Consider the following 26,058-nt stretch of genomic DNA (forward strand, 5'->3'; position numbering starts at 1 on the left):
AAATGAATAAATAAAATCTTTAAAAAAAATAATTTAGCCTTTTTGAGTCAGTTTTGTGATGTTATGTTTTCTAGGTGCAAAAGGCAATTGAAGAAGATAATTGCTGCTTTGGGACTATTGATACCTGGTTGTTACATAAGCTCACAAAAGGTAAAGATGATCTGATAGATCTATCTCAAGTAACTGAAATTTGACTGATAGAAAAGGTTCATCTAAAAAAAGTGGAAGTTACTTTTTTTTCCTTCCTTTGTCCCAAACATACTGCTCCTTGGTACCCTAGTAACTACATGTTATAGTAAAGCTAGATAAATTTTAGATTTGTAAGAGGAGGGTGATTTTTAAATTATGATCAGACCTCAGACAGAAGGCAGAGGAACAGTTTTAATTTCAAAAGTGTTAAGACTCAAGTTTGGTAACAAATTTGCCACTTTGCAGCTGGGTAACTATAGGCAATCATAATGCATCTGTGAACCCCTTTCCTTATCTTTGAACTGGGAATCAGAGTGCCTAGGTGACAGTTGGTTAAGCTCTGACTCTTGGTTTTGGCTCAGGTCATGATCTCAGGGTCATGAGATTGAGCCCCGAGGTCAGTCTCTATTCTCCGTGGGGAGTCTGCTTGAGATTCTCTCCCTCTGTTCCTGCCCCAACTCCCACACTCTCTCTCTTTCAAATAAATAAATCTTTAAAAGAAATAACAAAATAAATTGGGGATCATGATTTGACAATGTATATGAAAGTGCTTTTGTAAACTATAAACGTTCAAAAAGATTAAGTGGGAAATTGCTTTGGAGACTTTGCACTGGAAATATACATTTTGGAATGAATTTGAGGCCAGACAAAGGTTTAGATTATAAACTAGGGATGGTTATTGATTGATACTACTTGATAATATATTATTTACAATGTAAATTTAGGTTCTGTATTTGCCACGGATTTTTCAAATGCCAGCGCAACTGGACTATTTGACCCTTTTAAGGTAAAGTTTTTTTTTTTTCCCTTTTGAATCACTGATTTTTGTATAATTTAGCTTGGATTCTGATGACATATTTTTATGCTTAGATGCGTTGGAACCGGCTCCTTACTTCCATGCTTTCGATACCACTGTTTATCCTGCCTCCTGTGAGGGATACGAGGTAATGATGAACATCAGATATAGAAACCAGCAAAATTGTCCCTGAATTCATTTTGCCTTAGTGGGGAAAGCATTTTATTATTTGTTTGACATGCTTGTATGTTCATTATATAACATTTTGGTCTATGTGAAAATCAATTTGCTGAATTTTAGTATTAATATTTCTAGAGCTATGACTCACTTTTTAATCAATTTTATTTGAAGCCACAATTTTGGATCAGTGGATGAAGAGTTATTTGGTGTGCCTATACCAATAGTGGCCTTGGTAAGTAGAAAACTCGAGGGTTTCTCCATGCATAGTATAAACTAAATAATATATATGAATAGTTGGGATTAGATTTAAGAGATATTAGAGGTCCTTGCACAATAAATTAAAGTATTTTTTTTCTTTTTAAGTTAATGTGCCCTGGATATAATCAGTATTTTCTACATTCCAGAAAGGAGACCACAGGGCCACTCTTCTGACATGAAAGCTCTTTCTAATCTTTTCTGACTTCTGTATATATTATTTTTTAGAAAACTGTTAAATTTTTTAAAAAATGTTGTATTCTGAATAAGTGTGGTTTATATTTGATACTCTGAGACAAAAAAACAGGGAAAGGGCCATTGCTTACTTTGTATTTGGTACAGTATAACCAAACAGTGACAGGGCACTTTAAAGTAAATAAAATGTTGTGTTTCTATTTTATAAAATCCTTAGCCAGGGGCGCCTGGGTGGCTCAGTCGTTAAGCGTCTGCCTTTGGCTCAGGTCAGGATCCCAGGGTCCTGGGATCGAGCCCCGCGTCGGGCTCCCTGCTCAGCGGGAAGCCTGCTTCTCCCTCTCCCTCTCCCCCTGCTTGTGTTCCCTCTCTCACTGTCTCTCTGTCAAATAAATAAATAAAATCTTTAAAAAAAATAAATAAATAAAATAAAATAAAATCCTTAGCCAGCATATACTAGTAGAGAAACTGTAGAAGAGTGAAAAATTAGCTTTTTCAGGTTTTTGAGGTTCTTTCTTGATTGTACTCTTTCTGTCTGAATGAAAGATCTAGAACTTAGAGAATCTCAAGGATTTGCCGCCTGGTTGAGGGGCTCTATGGAAACTCTGACCTTGACTTTGGTTTCCTGTAATAGCTTACACAGGACGTATAGACCATCTTTCCCTAGATGGATGATTGCCGCAGTAGGTGGAGAAATCAGATGAGAAGGGGAATTTAATTCCCACATTACAAATTCCTCATCATTTAGAGAGGATCAGTCTTATTCAACTTAATGGTAGGCTCAGGTTTAGATAAAGGTATGGCTGGAACAATTGAAGTTAATGACAAAGTGTTCTTTAGATGAGTTTTGGTCCTTAAAATATTTCTTTACATTGTTAAAAAGAGGGGTGCCTGGCTGACTGTCTCGGTGGAGCATGTAACTCTTGATCTTGGGATTGTAAATTCGAGCCCCACATTGGGTGTAGAGATTACTTAAAAATAAAATCTTAAAAAAAAAAGAAAACAACAGGCCTAAAATGGCAGCCTAAGTCAGTAAACCAAGACTTAATACCTACCCTAACTACAATTTCAACCCCCCAGAAATGTAACCCTTAACCAGTCAACATGGGAGTTTTCCATCGGCACTAGGAAATTTTCTGATAGGCCCCTTCCATTCCCCTTAGGAGGGCAACTTTATCTAAAACAATGGATTTTTTTTTGCTAATAATTTCCTTTTTTCCATTCCCAATCTACCTTTAAAAATCTTTCCTTTTCTGGGGCACCTGGGTGATTTGGTCGGTTAAGTGACCGACTCTTGATCTCAGCTCAGGTCTTGATCTCAGGGTCATGAGTTCAAGCGCCACACTGGGCTCCATGCTGGGTGTGGAGCCTACTTAAAAAAAAAAATCTTTCCTTTTCTGTAGCTCTGTGGAAGTCCCCATACTTGCTAGATGGGATGCTGCCTGATTCATGAATTGATTAATAAAGACAATTATATCTTCAAAATTTTACTCGTTTGGGGGCGCCTGGCTGGCTCAGTTGGTTAAGCGTCTGCCTTCAGCTCAGGTTATGATCTCAGGGTCCTGTGATTGAGCCCCGCATTGGGAGTCCCTGCTCAGCAGGGAGTCTGCATCTCCCTCTGCCCCTCCCCCCACTTGTGCGCGCGCTCTCTCTCTCTCTCTCTCTCTCTCTCTCTCTCATTCTCTCTAAAATAAATAAATAAAATCTTGAAAAAAAAGAGAAGAAAATTTACTTGGTTGAATTTTTATTATTTAACAGATTTGGTGGCAGGCAGACAAGATCCAAAGTGAACTTCTAGCAGCATTTGGGGACAATGAGAAATACAGGCATGGTACCTCATGAACCCTTTGAATGCATGTGTTTCTCGCTGTTCCTGAGGGCTGTGGGTAAATTCTCTCTTGGTTCTGAGCTCTACTCTTTGTTCATTTAACTCCCCCAATCTAATTGGCTTTCCTTTACAGCCTGAGCTGCCAGATGGTTATGCCTAGAGCTGGCTGTTTTGCCTAGAGTCCCACTGAGTTGGGAAAGTGTCTGCCCAAAGCCAAATCCCTAGCCTTTCAGACCACAGTTCCCCTGGAATTGCTGGAAAACCCCAGCAAGGTTCCACAAGAATTGTTTGTGGTGAGCACAGGGCCTTCTCTTGGCAAAGACACAGTAACATCTCTTGGTTGTTGCTTATACATTAAGGTGCACATATTTGTCTTGTTTTGTCTAGATAAAGGCCATTGGTAAGAGGGATCTCAGAGACCAAAAACCTGGAAAAATTGGTAGGCACAGGGTGAGCATTTGAAGGCTAATTAGAGCTCTTGCCACTTCAAGAAAATAGAGTAAGTTGATCACAGAATGGGTTAGACTGATACAAGTTCACCCACCAACCTCAAGAAAACCTCTGTACTGTAAAATATGTAAGATCCCCAACCCAGTGGCCCATTCCTGGCATTAGCTTGGCTCTGAGAACTCCAAAGTCTCAGCTAATGAAATCCTTAAATTCTAAAGAGTCAAGCATGCCACCTTCCAGCACACCTGCTTATTTTGAGTCTAAGAACTATAGTCCTAGAAGTTGTAGATATCTCGCAAAAGTGGCAGAATCTTAGTAAGCTTGTTTTTCATCCTGAGGAACTTGGCTCAGTAACTGTCAGGTTGAGGGTCCCCAAATAAGGCCAGACAGAAATATGAGTTGCACCCCCTTTGCAGCTAAATACGGCTGGACGGAAATATGGGTTAACTCCGTTTGTGCCTAGAATCCTACCAAACTGCTTCAGCCTTCAAGGGAATTACAATCTAGAAATACATGGTCGTTATGGGGACCGTTCCAATTAGATAAAATCATTTAAGAAGTACACTTGAAAGCAAGGATTCCCAAATTAAACAGAATGAGATACCTGTTTTAATTGGCAAGCAGAAGCCTCCAAAAGGTTTTAAAATTCCCACATTGTTTCATTAAAAGACTCATTGCGAAAGGCTAGTGAAAAATTAAAGAGAGAAGAGATACCCAAAACAAAAGACTCGAAGACTGACATTAACTCCCGCTGCTCCCCGCTTCCCTCCCTCCCCTTTGGAGTACTCATTCTACTAATCCTCTGTCTCACTTGGTTTTCCACTCTGAGAAGACTCCACACCGTAAACAAAACCTCACCACATTAACGGCCTTACATACACCCCTGTATTTACCTTCATAGGAGGACCCCTACATGGGCCCCTCTCAGAGTTGTTGAAACAGAGGGATTTTTCTGGTAAAACTGCTGTGTTCTTTCCTTAAACAGCCAAGGGGAAAATCTGGTAGATACCAGAGACTGCAGAGGGGATCCAGGAAAAACTGGCAGAAGCCAGCAAAGGGTGAAAATTCTTACCAGAATCAGTTCCTTTCAAATCTCTTGTCTCGGGACACCTGGGTGGCTCAGTCGTTAAGCGTCTGCCTTCAGCTCAGGTCATGATCCCAGGGTCCTGGGATCGAGCCCCGCATCAAGCTCCCTGCTCCGAAGGAAGCCTGCTTCTCCCTCTCCCACTCCCCCTGCTTATGTTCCCTCTCTCGCTGTGTCTTTCTCTGTCAAATAAATAAATAAAGTCTTTAAAAAAAAAAAAAATCTCGTCTGTAGTGCCCAGTCTAGAGAGGAAAATACGATTTCACATTGTCCCTTCCTTTCCAAATCCAGACCCGTTGGCTTATTGATCCTTTCTCTCCCAGAGATACCTATTGCCTTCTCATTTGTCTAGTTTTGCATAACTGGGCTTGGCTTTCTGCCCACATGGGACGTGCAGGTTTTGGTTCTTTGGCTGTCATTTGGAGTGACTCTAGATCTTGGGAAGGTAGTATCCTTTGCACCCTTTTTGGGGACCCCTCTTACACCCATGGGGTATTATTCAGTACCACCAGAAATACTTAAAATTAGAACCATGTCCCCAGGGGAAAAAGAAGCAAACAGAATAATAGAGGTAGATCAACCTATAATGTCATTTAAGTTACAACCCAGTTCTTGGAGGAATTGAAACCAATTGTCCTTATCTTGCAATCTTTATAAAACTAGAACTATAGCTCTAGAGGCTGTTCAAAGTTTACCTATTTCTTCACCAATCCCAAAACTTCCCCTGTTTATCTCAAATGGATTGTAAATTTTTGTCTCTAGGGAACCGAAGTCCTTGGAGGAACTTGCATTCTTTTCCTTTCCCTTAAAGTTACACATCTTACCATGTCTTAGAAATGTAAACACAGCCCACAATCACCAGAGACTGAGAGAAAAAAAGGGAAAGAAGCCTTTTTTTTTTAAAGATTTTATTTATTTGAGAGAGAGTGAGTGAGAGAGTGCACAAGAGGGGATAGCGTCAGAGGGAGAAGCAGACTCCCCACTGAGCAGGGAGTCTGATGCAGGACTCAATCCTGGGACTCCAGGATCATGACCTGAGCCGAAGGCAGTTGCTTAACCAACTGAGTCACCCATGTGCCCCTGGAAAGAAGCCCTTTTAAAATACAAACCTCTAAAAGAGCTCTTTTCTCAAACTATAGCACTACCTCCTTAAGATTAATCCTAGGGACAAATACCAATCTTAAAAATCTTCTCCACAAATATTAGTAACTATAGGGTCTTCGTGTGCATCTCTCTCTCTCTCTCTGTATATAGTAAATGTGAGATATTTTTTGACCTCTGGATGGCATTGCTAAAATTAATTTGTAAAAGTTTTATTTACTTGGTTTGAAGGCAAACATTGGTAAGGATTAGACATTCTAAAACTCTCAGAAAGAAACCAACCCAAATGTTTTGTCAAGTTCACACAATCTGGATAAATATTTGATATGAAAGCTACTTTAAGGTTGTTGGTTTAATTAAAGTAGACGTACCTTAGGGTGGCACAGTCGGTTAAGCGACCAACTCTTGGTTTCGGCTCAGGTCATGATCTCAGAGTTGTGAGATCAAGCCCCACATTGGGCTCTGTGCTCATGTGGAATCTGCTTGAAATTCTCGCTCCCTCTCCCCCTGTTCCTCCCACTTGTGCACACGCCCTCTCTCTGTGTCTCTAAAATAAATAAATCTTTAAAGAATATTAAAGTAGACATGTCTTTAGAGTTATCAACATTAAAATTAAAACTTTTATTCTGCCTTAGTTCACTTAAAGTCAAATAAGGTAATATTATCTCTGTTACAAATTTTAAAAGAATAGGGCGCCTGGGTGGCTCAATTGGTTAAGTGACTGCCTTCGGCTCAGGTCATGATCCTGGAGTCCCGGAATCGAGTCCCGCATCGGGCTCCCTGCTTGGCAGGGAGTCTGCTTCTCCCTCTGACCCTCTTCCCCCTCGTGCTCTCTATCTCATTCTCTCTCTCTCAAATAAATAAATAAAATCTTAAAAAAACACAAATTTTAAAAAAATAGCTTGGTGGGGGCACCTGGGTGGCTCAGTCGGTTGGGCATCCGACTCTTGATCTTGGCTCAGGTCATGATCTTGGTGTCGTGAGATCAAGCCCCATATCAGGCTCTCCACTCAGCGTAGAGTCTGCTCAAGATTCTCTCTCTCGGGTGCCTGGGTGGCTCAGTTAGTTAAGTGACTTCCTTCGGCTCAGGTCATGATCCTGGAGTCCTGGGATCGAGTCCTGCATCGGGCTCACTGCTCAGCAGGGAGTCTGCTTCTCCCTCTGACCCTCCCCCCTCTCATGCTCTCTCTCTATCTCATTCTTTCTCTCAAATAAATAAATAAAATCTTAAAAAAAAAAAAGATTCTCTCTCTCTTGCTCTCCTTCTGCCCCTCCCCTACTATCTCTCTCTCAAATAAATAAATTAAAAAAAATAGCTTGGAAGAATGACTGACTTTGATGTCTCATGAAGGTTTTATGGGTAATATAAGCATAATTATTAAGAACAAGTAAATAGATATAAATAAAATAAAAAATTTAGGTAATCTTTTAAATAGTCTCCCAAATCTTTTTTGGTAACCTAAAACCTTAAAGTTTTTCTAAGTTAGGTTAAGTAATGAATTAAGTTGAATTCGTTAAATATCTATATCATTTGTAAATAAGATGAAATACTAAAACATCAATTGCTAAACATAAGTTTATCTTATGGTGCATGGCTGGCTTAGTGTAACATGTGACTTTTGATCTCAGGGTTGTAAGTTTGAGCCCTACATTGGGTGTAGAGTTACTTACAAATAAAAAATCTTAAAAAAAAAAAAAAAGAAATATCTACTTGCAGCTTCTTATTACAGAAAACCTAAAATATATTTTGGATATGTTAGTGCTACTTGGAAAATTAAAGACATATGCTTCTAAAAATTATAAAATGTATTTATAAATTTGCCAATCTAAAGAATGCTGGTATGACAGACAGTTCCCATTTGCTTAACACTACTAGAAATAATGAAGGAAATATCTCCATATGCAAGGGGAGTAAAATATGTTTTTGATTTTAAAAAAATGTACGAGGAATGGAGATACATTCTTTTGAGGAAAAAACAGTTGTAGAAAGTTTGTGAAAAAGGAATCTCTGGCAAGGAATTGTGTATGTGGTTAGGACTGACTGAAGATTGGAACGAATGTTTTCACATCAAAACTAAGCTGGTGCAAAATTAGAATTTGGTTTTCTGTGTTTTAAGAGGACGAAGATTCTGTGTTTGGGCTTTTCTCGTTGGCTTGAGTCTTTTTGACCTGGAACATGTCAAAGAATTTGCTAAACTATTTAAGCTTATGTGATATGTTAAATTACATCAGGAGCATTGTCAAATAAAAAGTAATACTAAGCCTTCTTTATGTTGTAAGATTTTGGCACATGTGCATAAAGTCCATTCTGCTTCTGGAAAAAAAAAAAGGCCCCTCATTGCCAGACTTTTGCCATCCTAATGTCCTATAACATGGCAACAGTCTGCTGCTGAATCAGAGAAATTAAGGTGGGTAAATACTGGCTGTCAATTAAATGAATAGTTGGGGCTATGGGAAAACTAAGATGGCTGCTTAGTTCTTCCCAGCTGACAAACCCTATTTTTCAGTTTTTACATTCTTTCACCATAGGGCATTCAAGATGACCTAAAATTATGAATAGACATTGGTGGGGAGACTTCTATAATATTGTAAAAATAATCTACCAGCAATTTCTGACTTGTCAGGTCATCCTGGAAAAACTAATTTTGTTCCCAGAGCCTCAGACCTACCCCTCTTGACCCGTTGAACACCTGCAGTGGGAGTTCATTCAACTGCTACTTCCTATGGATTACCAATATGTTCTTGTTTTTGCTTGTATGTTTTGTGGATGGGTTGAAGCCTTTCCCTGCTGCAAGGCTGTGATGCCCTCCCAGTAGCAAGGAAACTATTAGAAAACATGTTTCCCATTTGGGGCATACCTTCCTCAATCTCCAGTGATCAAGGCACCCACTTCACTGGGCAAATCATATGAGCCTTAATGAAAACCTTGCAAAACTTCTTGGAATTCTATCAGGAGCTTGTATACTGAGCCTAGAAAACTAGGGATTCTGGAAACATGATCAGAGGAAGATGGCCCTCGAGCCCCATTGGAAGAGGAATCTTACCAAGTGCTCCTGATCACGGACACTACTGCAAAACTAGAAGGGATGGAGCCTTGGGTACACATTTCACAGCTTGTGAAGGCTCCACCTCCAACCAGGTCCTCTACAGACGCTGGAGACCTCCAAATCAAATTGATGAGGAAGAGAAGTAGCTGAGTCAGGGTGGAATGCTTCTGCCTCAGATGATGGATCAAGACTTTAAACTTTAACTAAACGCAAAACCCTTTCTCCTTCTCCTTTTTTATTCTGGCATTAGCCTGGAAAGTTAATGCCGTCATCTGTTTCTCCCCGGGCCACTGCTTAAGGGGGGTAGTCTTTGGAATTTAGAACAACCTTTTATTTCAGGCTAAGAGAAAATCTAACTTTTCACAAGCAAAATAAGACATCTCTTTGGGTGACTCCCCTGAAGTTACATTATTGAGTTAGAAAGGACCGGCTGGGAGGTTTTCATGATTCAGGAATTCGCTCCTCTTGGAAGGTCCCTACTTCCCTGGTTAGGGATAAATGTAAATGAGCCTATGATCGGGAACTTCTCAATTCTTGAAATTACTGCAGAATCTGCTGCTAAAGCAACAGAGGCCCAACAACCATCCTTAGACTCTTTAGCCAAAGCTCTTCGTGATAGTAGGACAGCCCTCGATTATCTTTTAGGCGAGCAAGGGGGTACACCTCTGCTGTGGTCAACACCACCTGCTGTATCTGGACTAACCCTTCTGGGGATTTTGGAAACTTAATTACATAAGATCACTGAGCAAGCTGCTTGGCTTAAAAGAGTAACTTCTTCAGTGGGGTCTTTCTTTGATTTATTTGATTTTAATTGTTTTGGGTCTTGGGAACCATGGCTCTGAATACACTCCAAATACTGGGAATTATCCTGTTTATAGTTATCATAATAATATCCCTGGTACATTGTATTCTCTCAAAAGCTTTAAATACATGTTAACTGCCAAGCACCAAGCAAATGATCCCTAAGACGGGAACATCAGAAAAGGAATGAAGAGGACAACCGACTTAAAAATTGTGAATCTGAAGTTGTAACCTGTGAATATCACAGAGATTAAGCAAAAAAACATCGTGACCTGTGAATACCGCACAGAGAATCAGTAACAGCTGTGAGAACTCTGGAGTGGTGGTAGAGAATGCTTTAAATTTTGATCACATCTCTCAGTTAAACTGAGAGTCTGATCAAAAGGGAGGAAATCATTAAATAGAAAACCACAGGCCTAAGATAACGGCTCCAAGCCAGTAAACCAAGACTTAATAGCTAACCTACCGGTAGTTTCAACTCCCCAGAAATGTAACTCTTAGCCAGTCAACATGGGAATTTCTGGGTCAGCATTAGAAAATTTAATGATAGACCCCTTCTCTCCCCCTTAGGAGGGTGACCTTGCCTAAAACAATGGATTCTTTGCTAATAGTTTCCTTTTTTCTCTGCTCTTTTTCTACTTTTAAAGACTTGCTTTTTCTTTAGCTCTTTCGAGCTCACCTCTGCTAGGATGGATGCTGCCCGATTCATGCATCAATTAATAAAGCCAATTAGATCGTTAAAATTTACCGCATTGAACATTGTTACTTAACAACTTACATTTAATTATTTTAACAAAATGTCATAATTTTTCTTTTAACAAAAATGTATGGTTGGGAATGTGTAGTTTTGACCTATATTTATTTATATTAAGCACACACCTATCACTCTTATTAAAAGAGAAATATGCGATGTCAATTATTTTGACTAGTGAATGAAACCACTTTTAAGTTGAAAAATCTTGTTTTTTCCTGCATGGTTTTTATTCTGACCTTTATTTCTCAGATTTTTCCTGTGATACTTAAAAGTCGTGAAGTAGGTTGCCTACTAAAAATTCCTGAGGCACATTAGTTACCACACAATGTTAGTCCTTGAGACACTTGTAGCTTATCATTGCTCTTTGTTTTTTCCAGGGTTTTTTTTTTTTTAAGGAAAAGGAAAAAAGAAAACAAAATGTTGACCCATGAGAATACAATATAGGAGACAGTGGGAGACAGTGAAATGGGCCGCTGCTAAGCCCAGCCATCTTATATTTGAACATTTTTGGCAGGTCGCCGATCAGCAGTCAGCCATGTTTGGAGAGTGCTGCTTCCACATAGGAGACGTGAAACTAACCATGGGAACTGGGACATTTTTGGATATTAATACTGGAAATAGCCTTCAGCATACTATTGGAGGTAAATAGTTAGAATTTATCCTTTTTATTGATAAAATACCACTTCTTTTCATATTTAACTTTTGTGACACTGTTTTCCCATTTTATATTAAGGGTACTGTCTAACATATTTTTCACCGTTATTCTTAGAGACAGTTAATTTCCATTTCCCTTTTTTCTTTAAAAGCATGAAAAATGAGACAGATATTATTACAGAAAAACTCAGGTTTAGGGTATTTTGGTCAGTTTACCAAATATTTACCTGTAATACGTGTTATATTTGTTTAAAACATCTTTCTAAGCCTCTAAATTTTCTCTTATGTGTTAGCAGTTCTTCTGTGTGTGTGTGTGTGTGTGTGTCTGTGTGTGTCTGTGTGTTTGGGGGGGGGTGGTAATTCTCAACTACTGATCCATGCATATTTAATGACAGTTGCCAAGAAATTGGTCTCCCTGATGGAAGACATCCTAGGATGTGTAAACCAAGAAATTTAGATTGTGGAACTACACCCTAAGAGGCCTGTGGGCTCTTAATCTGGGCTATGGTCTCCTAACATGGTTACTAAGAGGCAGATTTTAAAATCTTTTTCTTACCTTCCATCCCCCCTCAAGCTCTTCCTTTTCCCTAACTGGGAAAATGGAAGCTAGAAAATTTCATCATTGCATTAGGTTGTTTCTAATTAGGAACCTTCACAGATAAATAAAATAGCGTAGTTGGCTCTCTGTGTGTGTTTCTAGAGACATAGATATGCCTGTGGCTACTAAAAGCTAGTGTTTATTGTTCATATTAAATGCCAGGCACTGCACGAAGTTTTTTATGCATTAATTCAGTTTATTCTCACAGGAGCTCTCTGAGGCAGACCATTTTACAGTTGAAGAGACTGAGGCTGAGAGGTTAGAAACTTGTGAGACCACTGACTTCAGAGCCACTTTGCTATTTTTTAAGATAATCAAATTGTTAACCAAATGTAGATGTCTCTGCAATGAATTATCTATTTATTACATTTGACTTACATTGTTTCTTTGTTTTTAAGGCTTTTATCCACTAATTGGGTGGAAGATTGGCCAAGAAGTTGTATGCTTAGCTGAAAGCAATGCAGGAGACACTGGTACTATCATCAAATGGGCTCAAGAATTAGGTAAGTTATCTTTCAAACAGATTTCACAGGCCAGACTTAAAGAATTCAAGAGTGCCACAGGACTACTGATGACTAGGGAATGAATAGATCGTTCAAATGAGACCTAAAAAGAACTATGCTAGAAGAAAATATAGGATACTATTTTTTTGACACTGGGATGGTAAAAAGGCTAGGAATTAAGGCCAGATCCATAAAGAAAAAAAAACAATAAAGTATATAATTATTAGAATGTATAAGGAGAGAAGTGTCATAAGCAAAGGTAGAAGACAAATTGGTAACAACAATTTGTAACATATGTCAGAAAAATTAATAAAGATGACTAAAGAATAAACAAAGGACAGAAGTACAGCTATCATAAATCAAGTGGCTATTAAAAATGCTATTCGGGGCACCTGGCTACTTAGTTGGAAGAGCATGTGACTCTTGATCTCAGGGTCGTTAGTTCAAGACCCATGTTAGGTGTAGAGATTACTAAAAAAAATAAATAAACTTAAAAAAATGCTATTCAAATTCAACAGTCAAAGAAATATACATCTAAGGGCACCAGGTGGCTCAGTCAGCTAAGCATCTGCCTTCAGCTCAGGTCATGATCCCGGGGTCCTGGGATCAAACCCTCATCAGGCTCCCCACTCAGTGGGGAGTCTGCTTCTCCCTCTGCCTCTGTCCCAGCTCTTGTGTACTCTCGTTCTTGCTCTCTCAAATAAATAAAGTCTTTAAAAAAAAAAATAACATCTAAAAAATTATGTCACCTGTCATTGGCAGAGATTAAGTAGTTTGATGATGCTCAGCACTGATGGGAATATAAAGAAAAAGACTATTCTTGTTTTCCTTTGTGATGAATATTAACTAGTATGGCCTTTCTGGAGAACAAGCAGGCAACATGTTTTAATTTATAGAGTGCAGACCCTTTTCTTTGTTTCTTAAGAAAACAAGGATGTAGGTAGACAAAGATGTGGACACGCATAAGTGTTTAATACAACAATTGGAAATAAGTTCCCATCTAGTAGTAAAGCATTTAGTAAGTAAATGCCAGTATACCCATACAATGGGACATTGTACAGTCACATATAATGGTGGAGTTGTATATCTTACTGGTATAGAGCACTGTCTATGAGACATTAAGGAGGGGATGAAGTCATTGCAGAACAGTCTATATAAATATTTCTTGCTTTTATTTTACAGCTTTATTGAGATATAATCCATATACCATATAATTCACCTACTTAAAGTATAAAACTCAGTGTTCTTTAGTATTGTCTCCATCACCACAATCTAATTTTAGAACATTTTTATTCCCCCTAAAAGATACCCCGATAGGCATTGGCATTCTTGTTCTACCCACCAGCCCGAAGCGCCTATTCTGGACATTTCATATGGATGGAATCAAACAATACATGGTGTCTTGTAGCTGCCTTCTTTCACTCAGCATAACGTTACAAGGCTCACCCATGTTGTGGCATGTGTCAGTGCTTCATTTGTTTTTATTGCTGAATAATATTCCATTATATGGATGCACCACAATTTATTCACTCATCAGATGATGGACATTTGGGTTGTTCCCACTTTTTGGCTGTTGTAAATAATGAACAGCCTGTATATTATGTAGTCATATTTCATGCAGAAGGTATGAAATGTTTTATACCAAAGAATTAACAGTGTGTATCTCTGATGATTAAATTATGGAGGAGGCTGTACCTTTCTACTTTGCTAATTTGAACTAAGCTGAGTTGTTTAAAGACAATACCAATTCTATTGGCAGAAAACATAACACTCTAGGAGGAAAATGCCAATCCATCTCCTTTCTTCCTTTTTCTCTCTTTCTCCATGAGCCTGCACCTGCACTATAAGCATTAGATTAACAAAAAAAGTTTATTTCAAAGTTTTTTGTCACTTAAAAGTCTATTTATTTATTTATTTATTTATTTAAGAGAGAGAGACAGCACGCACACATGTGGGAAGGGGCGAAGGGAGAGGGGGAAGAGAGAATCTCAAGCAGACTCCCCACTGAGCTTGAAGCTGGACAGGGTGCTTGATCTCAGAACTCTTGAGATCATGACCTGAGCCAAAATCAAGAGTTGGACGCCCAACCAACTGAACCACCCAGATGTCCCAAAAGTCTCTTCTTTAAATGTACCTCTTTTAAGTTTTTTTGGACATCTATCTTGATTATCAGAAATAGAAAATTATATATTTCTTCTCCTTTAGTTATACCTTCTATTAATTTTACTCCTTCCCAGAAGATGCAAAGAAAAAGCAGAAAAATTTCGAATACATTCATCAGTTAAAAAGAATTATTCTTTAAAAAAAAAAAGATTTTATTTATTTAACAGAGAGAGAGAGAGCGAGCGCGCACACAAGTAGGCAGCGCGGCAGGCAGAAGGAGAGGGAGAAGCAGGCTCCCCGCTGAGCAGGGAGCCCGATGTGGGGCTCGATCCCAGGATCCTGGGATCATGACCTGAGCCGAAGGCAGCCACTTAAACGACTGAGCCACTCAGGCACCCCCCAAAAAATTATTCTTGAGTTCCGTGTGACATCATGTGTGTGTTCTCCGTAGGAATCTTTGCTTTGCTGGATTGAGGCTCATTCGCTGTGATTCTCACATGATGAAAACTCTTTTCTGGGAGATGGGACTAAATGGTCTTACCTAGAAAGGTGATGTGATTTCTGGTAGAGGCACAAGCTCTCCTAAAGGCCAGTCCCAAGACAATGGGACTGTTGTTCTAACTGGTGGGAGAGATAATTCAGAGTTGAATTATTTACTTTAAAATTTTAGTCATTGATAAAGCTAAATCTTATTGTATGTATCTGTCTGAAATTCACACAAAAGTTGACATTTATTTGAATATATTTCTTTTTCTGAGAATTCACTTTAATGGGTATACTGAAAAAATTAATTATGTTCAGGAGAACAAATAAATAAAGGTTAAAAAAAAAAAAGAGTGTGTAGGTGAGAGAGGCAGTTTAAGTTAGGGGGCAGTCCAAGCAGGGAGGACTGGTGAGGGAGGCCCTGAGCAGGGAGAAGCACGACCAATTTAAGGGACTAAAAGAATGCCCTGTTTCATCTCTGCAGTTGAGGCAGTTGCCATCTCTGCTGTCCTCCAGTAACACAGGTATCACTTTTTTTTCCCCTAGCAGTATCACTTTTAATTGCTACATGTCACATCTGCTTGCTCGAGGCGATCCCCATAAGACTTCCCCATACACATTTAAAATTACCCAGGACTCTTGTTTACTAGAAATAAGGAAACTGATTCCTCTCTGGGTATGTTCCCAAGAGAGATAAGGTATCCCTCATTAGAAGGGATGAGATAAGGGGCGCCTGGGTGGCTCAGATGGTTAAGCGTCTACCTTCGACTCAGGTCATGATCTCCAGGTCCTGGGATCGAGCCCCACATCGGGCTCCCTGCTCAGCGGGAGGCCTGCTTTTCCCTCTTCTTCTGCCTCTCCCCACTGCTCCTACTCTCTCTCTCTGTGTGTATCTCTCTGTCTCAAATGAATAAATAAAAAATTCTAAAAAAAGGGATGAGATAAACATTTTCTTATATATGAACTAATTCTAGGTGGTGGTGAACAGATACATGTTTCTGCTGGTGAGCATGATCTTAGTTCGTGGTCCTGCCTCCCTCTCTTCCTGCTGGGGGAGAGAAGTATGGGTTATTGCTGAAGCTAAAGTGGAGCCCAGCATGAACAAAGCCCTGAATTCTCAAGTAGTCAGTGCAGACCCAGGGTCTGTAGAGGACACGACCTGAGTGTTAATGATGAAAATACTTGAGGCTACTAAAGACACTCTGGATATTTGGGGTGCCTGGGTGGCTCAGTTGGTTAGTGTCGACTATTGATTTCGGCTTAGGTCATGATCTCAGGGTAGTAAGATCAATCCCCTCATCGGGCTCCTTGCTGAATGTGGAGCCTGCTTAAGATTTTATCTCTCCCTCTCCCCCTCCCCCATCACATGCCACACACCCCCCCCCCCCCCCGCCCTGTAGTCGCTTGCTCTCTCTTTAAAAAAAAAAAGATGCTCTGGATGTTTTCTATGGATCCAGCCTGCTGAGCCAGGAGAAAATCCCCATAGCATGTGGAGAAGAAAGCTGGCCTGGCCAGTCCCTGGGAAAGCTTGCCAACAGTGGACATCAGTACTGTTTAGTCTGAACTGCTCCTCTTCCAGCCTGCTGGGGGAGGCCTAATCTTTATCATATATCCAGAAACTGGAGAGCCAAGGTTCACTCCCCTACCTCTCATTGCCTGACAACCTCATAAGCCTGACCTGAAAGAGAGCACAATGTAAGAACATATACACCCTGAAGGGGAGTGAACAACCTCAATACATAGCTCCTGGGCGCCTGGGTGGCTCAGTTGGTTGAGCGACTGCCTTCGGCTCAGGTCATGATCCTGGAGTCCCGGGATCGAGTCCCACATTGGGCTTCCTGCTCAGCGGGGGGTCTGCTTCTCCCTCTGACCCTCTTCCCTCTCATGCTCTCTGTCTCTCATTCTCTCTCTCTCAAATAAATAAATAAAATCTTAAAAAAAAAATAAAAAAAATACATAGCTCCTACAAAGCCAGAGGTAATGGAAGAAACAGAAGGTTAAAATAACACCAACAAAAGTCAAACTTAAAGGGATGAAACAAAATATTACAAAGAAATGTTTGGAAAACATAAAGAGTTTTGAAGAACAAAGCTATGATATATAAAATGTAAAAACAAAACAAACCAACATAAAATAGTGCTAAAAATCCAAATAGAAATCAGGAAGAACTTAAAAGCAAAAAAGAGAGGAATAGAAGATAAAACTGAGAGGTAAGAGATACAGAGGAAAGATCAGAGGAAAAAATATGTGAATAGTAGTCTCTTCTGGCATATGAAAATGTAGTTATGGAAATGGAGTTGCAAAAATGTAAAAATTGAAGCAATAAATTGAAAATAAATTTCCTTGAACAGAAGAAAGGCCTTAGTTTTCAGACTGAAATAGCTTACTAAGTTAAAAAAAAGATACAAACGAAGACAGTCGTATGTGTATGAATTATCTGATTCCCAAGAATAAAGAAAAGCTTCAAGATAGGAAGAACAGTTTATGTATAAAGAAAAAAATACTCAGACTGTCATGGAAGATAGTTGTAAAATTTGGAAAGTGGAACAACATGTACATATTATAGAGAAAAAAGAACAGTGAGCCAATATTCTGGTGCCTGGCTAAGATATCATTCATATTAAGTGGAAAAGGGACATTTCCTGGCCATGCAGTATATATTTTCTGAGGAAATTACCCAAGGAGATACTCCAAAAAGAAATAGATCAAAGATCTCAACATGGAGAAAGCAAAATGTATAAATAAAGTTTTTTTAAAAAAAATTTTTTTTGCCCCCCTGGTAGCAGCCCAGACTTTGTTCTATTTTATTTGAACTGTTTTTATACCAAACTGATAAAAGATTTCTTACTATAATGTAAAATCTTTATTTTTGTACATTAAGAACATAGTTTTGAATATTTCTTCAAGAGAGTGAAATTATCTTAACACTAAAAAGAGCCCTTAATTAAGCTAGGCTTAAATATTTTATGTGTAATGTATGGTTGTTCTATAAAAGAAAGTAATGTGGGGTGTCTGGGTGGCTCAGTCAGTTAAGCATCTGACTCTTGATTTCTGCTCAGGTCATGATCTCAGGGTTGTGAGATCAAGCCCTGCTTCCAGCCCTGAGTGGGGATCCAAGCTGGGCATGGAGCCTGCTTAAGATTCTCTCTCTCTCCCTCTCCCCCTCCCCTCCTAAAAAAAAAAGAAAAAAAGTAATGTTTCTGTTAAAAGTTTCAAAATGTATTCTTTTTTTTTTTTCTTCCCATAAGTGATTTTAATTCCATGATGTGTAACTTATGCAGTAAAGTGCTGGTCAAAAATAGACAACAGAGTGTACATTTTTTCTGTTCTTCATTCTTTCTGTTCATTTATGTGTGTTTTTTTTTTTAAGATTTTATTTATTTATTTGACAGAGAGAGAGAGAGACAGCAAGAGACGAAACACAAGCAGGGAGAGTGGGAGAGGGAGAAACAGGCTTCCTGCCGGGCAGGGAGCCTGATGTGGGACTCGATCCCAGGACCCTGGGATCATGGAAGGCAGATGCCTAACGACTGAGCCACCCAGGCGCCCTGTTCATTTATGTTTTCATTTCAAGTTCAATGAAATCCTTTTCCAAACACACACACACACACACACACACACACACACACACACCGTTTTCTCAGTGCCATACTTTGAAAAGCAATGGAGTGGAACATCTCAGCCTATTATGTAATATGGTTAGAAATAAATAGCAAAAACAGTATTTAAATGGTACTTCACCACATGGAAATTCCTCAGCTTTTCTTAAATAGAGCCAAGGAAAACTTTGAAACATAATTTGATAGTGTCCAAAAAATACAGAAAGTGACTATAATTCTGTAAAAACAGTACTTAGAGGAAAATGATGAATGCTTATTAATGAGAAAAAGGAGAGAAATATAATAAACTTCCCAGCCAAAACATACAAATTATACAACTGATAAATAACAAAAAGTAAAATTGATAAACTAAATCTCTTTTTTAAAAATACCTGAGAATTGGTACTCTATATATGTTTCACTGGATATATATACAGTGAGATATATAGAGAGAGGTGAAAATTAGAACTGTTTTACTTTTGGGGCACCTGGGTGGCTCAGTCATTAAGCATCTGCCTTCGGCTCAGGTCATGATCCCAGGGTCCTGGGATCGAGCCCCGCATCGGGCTCCCTGCTCCGCGGGAAGCCTGCTTCTCCCTCTCCCACTCCCCCTGCTTGTGTTCCCTCTCTTACTGTGTCTCTCTCTGTCAAATAAATAAATAAAATCTTTAAAAAAAAAAAACTTTTACTTTTTATTTTCAAACAGCTTCAGAATTAAAGTTGTAAAAACAGCACAAAAACTTTTGCACACCCTCTATCCCAGTCTTAGTATTTTTTTAATATTTTATTTTTTTAAGTAATCTCTACACCCAATGTGAGGCTTTAGTGTACAACCCAAGACCAAAAGTCACACGTGCTATTGACTGAGCCAGCCAGACGCCCCCCCAGATTTGCTAATTTTTAACATTTTGCCATGATTGCTTTATCTACCTGCCTACCATCCATCCATCTATCCTATATACTGCAGGACAGATAGATATCTATATAATTTTCTTTCTTTCTTTCTTTCTTTCTTTCTTTCTTTCTTTCTTTCTTTCTTTCTTTCTTTCTTTCTTTCTTTCTTCTTTCTTTCTTTCTTTCTTTTTCTTTCTTTCTTTCTCTTTCTTTCTTTCTTTCTTTCTTTCTTTTTTTCTTTCTTTCTCTTCCTTTCTTTCAAGATTATTTATTTATTTTTTGACAGAGAGAGAGACAGTGAGAGATGAAACACAAGCAGGGGGAGTGGGAGAGGGAGAAACAGGCTTCCTGCCGGGCAGGGAGCCTGATGTGGGACTCGATCCCAGGACCCTGGGATCATGGAAGGCAGATGCCTAACGACTGAGCCACCCAGGCGCCCTGTTCATTTATGTTTTCATTTCAAGTTCAATGAAATCCTTTTCCAAACACACACACACACACACACACACACACACACACACACCGTTTTCTCAGTGCCATACTTTGAAAAGCAATGGAGTGGAACATCTCAGCCTATTATGTAATATGGTTAGAAATAAATAGCAAAAACAGTATTTAAATGGTACTTCACCACATGGAAATTCCTCAGCTTTTCTTAAATAGAGCCAAGGAAAACTTTGAAACATAATTTGATAGTGTCCAAAAAATACAGAAAGTGACTATAATTCTGTAAAAACAGTACTTAGAGGAAAATGATGAATGCTTATTAATGAGAAAAAGGAGAGAAATATAATAAACTTCCCAGCCAAAACATACAAATTATACAACTGATAAATAACAAAAAGTAAAATTGATAAACTAAATCTCTTTTTTAAAAATACCTGAGAATTGGTACTCTATATATGTTTCACTGGATATATATACAGTGAGATATATAGAGAGAGGTGAAAATTAGAACTGTTTTACTTTTGGGGCACCTGGGTGGCTCAGTCATTAAGCATCTGCCTTCGGCTCAGGTCATGATCCCAGGGTCCTGGGATCGAGCCCCGCATCGGGCTCCCTGCTCCGCGGGAAGCCTGCTTCTCCCTCTCCCACTCCCCCTGCTTGTGTTCCCTCTCTTACTGTGTCTCTCTCTGTCAAATAAATAAATAAAATCTTTAAAAAAAAAAAACTTTTACTTTTTATTTTCAAACAGCTTCAGAATTAAAGTTGTAAAAACAGCACAAAAACTTTTGCACACCCTCTATCCCAGTCTTAGTATTTTTTTAATATTTTATTTTTTTAAGTAATCTCTACACCCAATGTGAGGCTTTAGTGTACAACCCAAGACCAAAAGTCACACGTGCTATTGACTGAGCCAGCCAGACGCCCCCCCAGATTTGCTAATTTTTAACATTTTGCCATGATTGCTTTATCTACCTGCCTACCATCCATCCATCTATCCTATATACTGCAGGACAGATAGATATCTATATAATTTTCTTTCTTTCTTTCTTTCTTTCTTTCTTTCTTTCTTTCTTTCTTTCTTTCTTTCTTCTTTCTTTCTTTCTTTCTTTTTCTTTCTTTCTTTCTCTTTCTTTCTTTCTTTCTTTCTTTCTTTTTTTCTTTCTTTCTCTTCCTTTCTTTCAAGATTATTTATTTATTTTTTGACAGAGAGAGAGACAGTGAGAGATGAAACACAAGCAGGGGGAGTGGGAGAGGGAGAAGCAGGCTTCCTGCGGAGCAGGGAGCCCAATGCGGGACTCGATCCCAGGATCCTGGGATCATGACCTGACCCAGGCGCCCCTATATAATTTTCTGAGCTCTTTAAAAACAGATTGCATGCATCATGTTCCTTTCCTTGTAGTATTTCACAGTGTATTTCCTAAGAACAAGAATATTCTCTTACTTAAGTATGGTTATTAACTTGAGAAAAGTTAACATTGGTTATAATACTTTTACCAGATTTATAGTCCATATTCCAATTTTGTCAGATGTCCCAATAATGTCCTTCATGGCAGTTCTTCCCCAATACAAGATCCAGTCTGTCATTGCTTATTGTATCATTTCCTTTAATCTGGAGCCACTTCCTCAGCTTTGTTTTTCATGCCATTGATATTTTTGAAGAACATAGGCCAGTTATTTTCTAAAATATCCTTCAGTTTGGGTTCTCATGACTAGGTCTGTGTTAATGTAGTTTTGGCTGAAGCCATACATAAATGATAACTGTCCTTCTCAGAATATATACCTGGAGATGGAGGGTGTCCATTGGTCCTGTTTTAGATCTGGTAAATTTTGTTCACATGCGTAAGATGTTTTCCAGTTTCTCCACTGTACAATTACTGTTTTTCCTTTTGTAATAAATAATATGTGGGAGCTACTTTGAAATTAGCTAGATGTCCCATTTCTCCTCAAACTTCTATCCCCTAAATTTAGCATTCATTGATAATTCCTGCTTGATCAGTCTTCACTCAATGGTTACAAAATGGTGTTTGCTAACTCCATTATCCCTTCCGTGTTAATTAGTTAGCATTCTATTGTGTAATGAGGAGCTTTCCCTTCACCGCTTTTACTTATTATCACTATGAACTCATGGTTTCTTATTTCATTCAACAGGCTATAATTTTTATAGTTATTACTTATTTTCATGTTCAGTTTGTCCCAGATTTAACCAGTGCAAATCTCTTCAAACTGTCTTCTGTGTCTTTTTAAATGTCCATATCTATTTTTTTTTTTAGCACTTTCTTAGTTTATGGCACAAGATTTCTTTTTTTTTAAGATTATTTATTTATTTGAGAGAGAAAGAACACGAGTAGGGAGGGGCAAAGGGAGAGGGAGAAGCAGGCTCCCTGCTGAGCAGGGAACCCGATGTGGGACTTGATCCCAGGACCCCAGGATCATGACCCAAGCAAAAGGCAGACGCTTAACCCGCTGAGCCCCCCAGGAACCCCTGGCACAAGATGTTTTAAGTTCATCTGGTGTCTTTCTTACTCCTGCCCTAGACTTAGCTACTTTCCCAATGAGCCCTAATTCCTATGAATGGGAAATGGTATTTTAAAATAATGATTGACACGGTGCCTGGCTGGCTCAGTTGGTAGAGTGGGTGACTCTTGTTCTCAGGATCATGAGTTCAAGCCCCACAGTGGATGTGGAGACTACTTTAAAAAATAATAATAAGATTAAAAATAAATAAATAAAAATAAAGCAGTGATTAGCAGCAGATTTCAGCAGAGCTAGAAGTGTGCATGTATATGTGTTGAAAAGTTTTTTTAAGATTTGATTTATTTATTTGAGAGGGGTGAGGAGGAACAGAGGGAGAGGAACAAGCAGACACCACATTGAGCTCAGAGCCCTTCACGGGTCTCAATCTCACAACCCTGAGATCATGACCTGAGCCGAAATTAAGAGCCAACATTAACTGACTGAGCCACCCAGGTGCCCCAGGATGTATTAAAATTTTTGGAAATTATATTCTACCTCCAGTTGCAGTTTAGCTCCTAAGCATCTGTGCTTGGCTTTTTCTGTTCCATGTTTTTACATCCCTATTTCTACATCGAGAACCCTGGCTCCTGACAATGTTAATATTATATATTCATTTACTCAATCTTTTTTTTTCTTTAAATTTTTTATTGTTATGTTAATCACCATACATTACATCATTAGTTTTTGATGTAGTGTTCCATGATTCATTGTTTGTGCATAACACCCAGTGCTCCACGCGGAACGTGCCCTCTTTAATACCCATCACCAGGCTAACCCATCCCCCCACCTCCCTCCCCTCTAGAACCCTCAGTTTGTTTTTCAGAATCCGTCATCTCTCATGGTTCGTCTCCCCCTCCGATTCCCCCCCTTCATTCTTCCCCTCCTGCTATCTTCTTCTTCCTTTTTTTTTTCTTAACATATATTGCATTATTTGTTTCAGAGGTACAGATCTGTGATTCAACAGTCTTGCACAATTCACAGCGCTCAGCATAGCACATACCCTCCCCAATGTCTATCACCCAGCCACCCCATCCCTCCCACCCCCCCAACCACTCCAGCAACCCTCAGTTTGTTTCCTGAGATTAAGAATTCCTCATATCAGTGAGGTCATATGATGGTGTCTTTCTTTGATTGACTTATTTCACCCTCCAGTTCCATCCACGTCATTGAAAATGGCAAGATCTCATTCCTTTTGATGGCTGCATAATATTCCATTGTATATATATATATATATACCACATCTTCTTTATCCATTCGTCTGTCGATGGACATCTTGGCTCTTTCCACAGTTTGGCTGTTGTGGACATTGCTGCTATAAACATCGGGGTGCACTCATTTACTCCATCTTAAAATATGCACAAAAGAGCTTCAAAATTATAGTCCTGTCCCACTACAACAAACAACATTTGCTCAAGATCGTTTGCAGGTTTTTTCCTTTATATCAGGGGTGTTTGGTCAAAGTACACTATTCAAAAGTTACTTCGATTAGTTCTTTTTCTCCCTTCAATGATTTTATTAATTTGAAATAGAATTGGTTTCGTTTGTTTTCTATTATCATTCAGTTTTAGTTGCTCTCCTCTGCATCCTTTTTAAAAACCTTATCGACTTATTTTTAATGTGGAATTTTAATTTGATTCCCAAAGTCAAAAAAGATACGCTCAGAGAAGTTGACTCTCTCACCTGTCCCTTCATCCTGTCTCCCTACATCTTGTAATCACTTCATTAGTTTTTGGTTTATCCTTTGTATTTCTTTTTGCAAAAACATTTAGGAAACATGCATGTTTTCTTATGTTCCCTAATTTCTTACATAAAAAATAAGCTATGTATGCTCTTTTGTACTTTGCCATTTTCACTTAAAAGTATATCCTGGGAATTACTTCCCATCAGTTCACAGAGATCTTCCTTCTTTTCACAGCTGCCCAGTACTCCACTATGTCTATGTACACAGTTTAGCTAGCCAGTTTCCTGTATTGGGGCACTTAAGTAATTTCCAATATTTTGCAAATACAAATAGGGCTGCAGTGAATAACTTCATGCATATGGATTTTCATATTGTTGGAGGTATGTCTTAACCATAAATTTCCAGAAGTGAGATTGCTAATTCGAAGGATAAATACATTGTAATTTTGTTGGACATTGCCAAATTCCTCTCTGTAGGAATCGTGCCATTTTGCATTTCTGCCAGAAATGTCTGATACTGTTTCCCCATGGCTTCTTTCCTCTTTGCATCTTTTACATCAGCGAATGATCTAGTTGGATGATTTGCAGAAGTTGGGGGCTGAAATAAAAGTCTTATGAATCATGAAGCTTTTGACCTTTTGCACAGTATCATTTAAATGGCTCTCATATAGGGCGCCTGGGTGGCTCAGTTGGTTAAGCGACTGCCTTCGGCTCGGGTCATGATCCTGGAGTCCCGGGATCGAGTCCCACATCAGGCTCCCTGCTCAGCAGGGAGTCTGCTTCTCCCTCCGACCCTCTTCCCTCTCGTGCTCTCTATCTCTCATTCTCTCTCTCTCAAATAAATAAATAAAATCTTTAAAAAATAAAAAAATAAATGGCTCTCATATAAATGGAATCATATAAATGGATATTGGAATCCACAGTATTGTAGAAATGGAATCCTACAACCAGTTGAGAAGGTTTCTTTTACTCAACATAATGCCTTTGAGATTCATCCATGTTTTTGTATGTATCAATAGTTCATTCCATTGTATTACTCAGCAATTTTCTATGTGATGGATATATCACAGTCTGTTCATTCATTATCCAACTGAAGGACATGTGGGCTGTTGTTTACAGTTGTGGGTGATTACAAACAAAGCCACTATATGAACATTCATGTACAGGTTTTTGCATGAACATCAGATTTCATTTTTCTTTTTCATTTTTTTTTTAAGATTTATTTATTTATTTATTTGAGAGAGAGAGAGAGAAGAAGCAGGCTCCCCGCTGAGCTGGGAGCCGATGCAGGGCTTGATCCCTGGACTCCGGGACCATGACCTGAGCTGAAGGCAGACACCTAACTGACTGAGCCACCCAGGCACCCCAGATTTCATTTTTCTAGGATAAATACCTAAGAGTGGGATTGCTGGCTCATATAAACATACACACATGGGGTGCCTGGGTGGCTCAGTCGGTTAAGTGTCTGCCTTCAGCTCAGGTCATGATCTCAGGTTCTGGGATCAAGCCCCAAGTCAGACTCCCTGCTCAGCGGGAGTAGGCTTCTCCCTCTCCCTCTGGCCCTCCCCCCTCTGATGCTCTCTTGTGCTCTCTCTCCTTTCAAATAAATAAACAAATAAAAATAAATAAATAAAATAGAATTCTAGGATGACATTTCTTTTCTTTTAGTACTTAAAAAGATGTTCCACTGCCTTTAGACCTTCATAGTTTTGATGAGAAACCTCCAGTCATTTGAATGTTTGTTCCCTAATATATAATCTGGCTGCTTTGAAGATTTTTTCTTTACTTTCAGGTTTTAATTTTTAGTTTTATTATGATATTCCTGGGTATCAATTTCTTTGTGTTTATCCAGTTGGGATGTTCTGGACTTCTTGAACCTACAGATTTATATCTTTCATCCACTATG

At 38.9% G+C, this 26,058-nt stretch overlaps 1 protein-coding gene across 1 annotated transcript in view; it reads left to right on the plus strand.

Moving 5' to 3' along the window:
- Positions 1 to 26,058, plus strand: part of GK5 (glycerol kinase 5) — an 81,802-nt gene that overhangs the window by 35,758 nt on the left and 19,986 nt on the right. The window contains exons 6-11 of the mRNA XM_028099196.2: positions 75 to 150; positions 915 to 976; positions 1,060 to 1,133; positions 1,337 to 1,397; positions 11,192 to 11,318; positions 12,328 to 12,432. Of these exons, the coding sequence (XP_027954997.1) occupies positions 75 to 150; positions 915 to 976; positions 1,060 to 1,133; positions 1,337 to 1,397; positions 11,192 to 11,318; positions 12,328 to 12,432 (505 nt within the window). The remainder of the gene's footprint in view (positions 1 to 74; positions 151 to 914; positions 977 to 1,059; positions 1,134 to 1,336; positions 1,398 to 11,191; positions 11,319 to 12,327; positions 12,433 to 26,058) is intronic.

The sequence above is a fragment of the Eumetopias jubatus genome, unplaced genomic scaffold, assembly GCF_037043125.1.
Source record: "Eumetopias jubatus isolate StellerSeaLion01/CBP00866 unplaced genomic scaffold, mEumJub1_p1.0 scaffold_1, whole genome shotgun sequence".
In the NCBI taxonomy this organism is placed as follows: domain Eukaryota; kingdom Metazoa; phylum Chordata; class Mammalia; order Carnivora; family Otariidae; genus Eumetopias; species Eumetopias jubatus.